General features: G+C 37.7%; 1 protein-coding gene across 1 annotated transcript; it reads left to right on the top strand.

The window, feature by feature from the left end:
- LOC149556118 (coniferyl alcohol acyltransferase-like) lies at positions 1-2,964 on the top strand. The gene is made up of 2 exons (XM_089833744.1): positions 1-527; positions 1,736-2,964. Exons 1-2 carry the CDS (start codon positions 87-89, stop codon positions 2,669-2,671), a joined length of 1,377 nt encoding a protein of 458 aa, XP_089689870.1. The 5' UTR covers positions 1-86; the 3' UTR covers positions 2,672-2,964.
- The last annotated feature ends 820 nt before the right edge of the window (positions 2,965-3,784 follow it).

A 3,784-nucleotide genomic window follows, 5' to 3' on the forward strand; every position in this document is an offset into this window, starting at 1 on the left:
CTTTCCCCTTTATTCTGCGTTTTCCCAAGCCTCTCAGTTCAATTATTGATATTGATATTATAGTAGTGTGGTTTTCAATAATTTGCATGGAGGAAGAGATGTTCAAGCATTTTAGGCTTGAGATTGTTCGAACCTCTATAGTGCAATCGCCTGTACCAACAAAAGATTGCACCCTCAGAGGCTCCAACATAGATCTCACTGTTCCTGCCATTAGTCCTGGCCACTTCTTTGTTCACAAAGCAGTGCAAGATAAGACATACCAAGAGTTGTCAAACTCTATTAAGAAGGCACTCTCTCAGACATTGGTATTGTTTAATCCAGTGGCCGGGAGGTTTATTATAAGCCATAATGGTGAGCCAGAGATAGTGTGCAGCAATCAAGGAGTGCCCTTCGTTGAAGCTGAATCGGACGCTGCCATTAAGAATCTTGATTTTTCTCAGCCTAGTTTTACTGCTGCCAAATTGACTCCTACGAGGCAGCCTCTCCAAGGAGAATCACCTCACAGTGTTCCTGTTATGGCTGTACAGGTTAGCTATGTGGGAGAGTGGTTTAGTATGTGAATGTGTTTTAGATAGCTATTGTTGATCTAATGGCTAATATTTTTAATAAGTTTGTTTCACTAGTTACTGACGACCATGATTACAAATTGAATGGAATGTATCTTTTTGTTCTAAACAATCAATCATGTGATGTCACATCAGCTCTGCAAGTATCGGCCTCCATTTGGCACCACCACTGGTCTTACTTATTTTTTGGCTGTTTAGAATACCTTGACAAAAAGTATGCTATTGGCGAACCTATGAGACTTGTCAAAGAAGCTTCCTGTAGAAAATTAGATGTGATTTAAGAGTTTCAATTAGAATTTTTAAAAGCATGTAGAAAATTGCATGTGATTTAAGGCTTTTAAATATGAGTTTTAGAAGGGCGCAGTTAAAGGGCTCAATTACTAGATCCTCTCTTATATCCTCTCTACTATAAGATATTTGCATTAACTGATCATACTCTTTTATCCAACAAAATCAAATCTAGCAAAAGTTCAATTGATCTAATGAATTGTAGAAATACTGTTGATGACTACCTAAAATGGAATGATATATATCATTTAATTCTTACAAACAATCAATTATGTCCAGTAACATCAGTAACATCAGTTGTACAAGGATCGGCTTCCATTTTGCTGGACCATTGGTGTCATTTGCTTGGTTTTTTTTGGCTGTTTAGAATATCTTGACAAAGAGCATGTTATTTTGGTTTTGAACTTTAGTTATAAGAATCATATTTGTCAAATAAGATGGTGTACAAAATTAGATATGATTTAAGAGTTTGAAATAGGGTTTTAAGAAGGGCCAAATTAGACACTCAATTACTTACATCTTTTAATTACAAGTTATTTTCTTTTAATTACAAGTTATTTTCTGAATTTGATTACGATCAGTGTACAAAATTATATGTGATTTAAGAGTTTGAAATAGGGTTTTAAGAAGGGCCAAATTAGACGCTTAATTACTGGATCTTTTTAAAAAGTTATTTGCTGAATTTGATTACGCTCAGTGTATTTGCATTAACTGACCAAACTCTTGCATCTATTATCGATGAATAATAGAAGACAAAATCAAATCCAGCAAACAGCCTACAATTGATCTGGTGAATTTTAGAATTCTTCTTGCTGAAAAACTTAGTTACTATTATTATTGGTGAGCATATTAATCTAATTCATGGTATGCTTTCTTTTTAGGTGACGAGGATGAAGTGTGGAGGAATCGTAGTGGGGTGTTGCTTTGATCACAGAATAGTAGATGGAATAAGCAGCAGCATTTTCTTTCAAGCATGGACCGAATCTGCACAAGGTGTGTCGTTTTCAATGACTACGCCATGCTTTGAGCGCTCACTCCTCAATCCTCGCAACCCTCCCAACGGCGCTAATTCCATTGATAGCCATTACATGGCACTTCCTTTCTCTGCTCTCGATCAACACACAAACCCTCCTCCACCCCAAATTGGGCGCATCTATCACTTGGACTCTCTCACACTCCACAATTTGCAGGCTCTGGCAAACCAAACTGAAGAAAAACCGCGTGCTGGCAAACCCATAACAAAGATGGAGGCAGTTTCTTCTTACATTTGGAAACGCTTTGCTCGCGCGCAGGCTCTGAGTTGCTCTGAGAAGACCAGAATTGGCATCCCAATAGACGGGCTTTCACATTTGAATCTCCCTCAGTCCTACTTTGGTAACGGGATAGCAATTCGTTTCAAGGAGTGCTACGCAGAGGAGATATTAGAGGAGCCATTGAACAAGATTGCAGGAATTGTAAGGAGCGTTATAAGTGGTTGTGCAAATAATGAGTATTTCAAGACCTTCGTTGATTGGGTTGAGGAGAAGAGGCCCGCAGCGATGTTGGCAAGAGTTTATGCGGAGAAAGGGTCTGCTGTGGTGGTGTCATCGGGAGTGAGAATTCCATTGTATCAATTTGATTTGGGTTGTGGGAGGCCAATGTTTTCAAGTGTGTATTTTCCATGGGGGGGAACAGCAGGGTATGTGATGTTGCAGGCGAGCCCCATGGGAGATGGGAATATGGTTGTTTACATCCACATGGCCGAGAAGCAGTTGGATGCCATTGAAACTGATCCTGACTTTTTGTTCGTTAGGGCCAACCAAATGAACTTCTGGTAGGATAAACAATGCAGGGGAATATTTGGTGTAACATCTCATCTTTTCTCCACAGTGGAATAGTATAGATGGTAAAGCAATGTACTCGAAAGTCTTTGAAAGGAAACCAATATAGTGACTTGATTCTAAGACTACCTAATGGGAAATGATATCATCCTAGAGTACGTATGAGGTTTTTTCAATCTTATGTCATCGACACCCCACTGGGTGACACAACCACTACGTAAGCCAGCTTACATGTTTTGTACTACTTTGAAAGGAAACCAATATAGTGACTTGATTCTAAGACTACCTAATGGGAAATGATATCATCCTAGAGTACGTATGACGTTTTTTCAATCTTATGTCATCGACACCCCACTGGGTGACACAACCACTACGTAAGCCAGCTTAGATGATATCCGAGTTAATACCTCTTCGTTCAACCTTGAGAATTATGGGTTTGTTTATTATTTATTTATTAATATTATTTAAAGTAGCAAGTTATTTATTTATTTCTTGTCCACAACAATATAATAATGTTATCTGTGTGGATCATTGCTGTACACACAGCTGTAGAACACGAATTCAAATTTGTCTCAAATACACACAAAGGATATCAAATTCTTTGAACACCCTATGCTCTCAAGACACCCAGAAAGAAGAAAGAGGGCTTAAATCAGGAGCAGGAATGTAATGCACATGGAAGCTGTTGAAACGAGAATCGGTTGCAAAAGCATGCCTCTTCGTCATTGAAGGTCCCACTTCCTTCTAAGGATTTATTCATTAAGAGCACTCTGATTCTCCTGTTATCACCGTTGTTTTGTGAATACCACTCTAAGGTCTGTGTTCGCACTTTAATAATTTACATTCCTGTACAACTCTAGAGCCAAAACAACCTCTGCACCGTGATAAATTTATTTAGAACAATTCGTAATTTTCCTTTTATATATATATGGTGTATATGATGGTGGAATCAAGTTGTTTTTTTTTTTGTGATGAACAGAAATTTTTCATTAATTATAATTTTTGATGCATAGTCCTTTTTTATTAATAAATTATATATTAGTTACAATTAACAAAATAAAAGGTCGGAAATACAAATCACTCCGCAAGAAAGAAAATAAAGCTTCAGAC

The sequence above is a fragment of the Cupressus sempervirens genome, chromosome 5, assembly GCF_028749045.1.
Source record: "Cupressus sempervirens isolate cs-2001-9-10 chromosome 5, ASM2874904v1, whole genome shotgun sequence".
Taxonomy (NCBI): domain Eukaryota; kingdom Viridiplantae; phylum Streptophyta; class Pinopsida; order Cupressales; family Cupressaceae; genus Cupressus; species Cupressus sempervirens.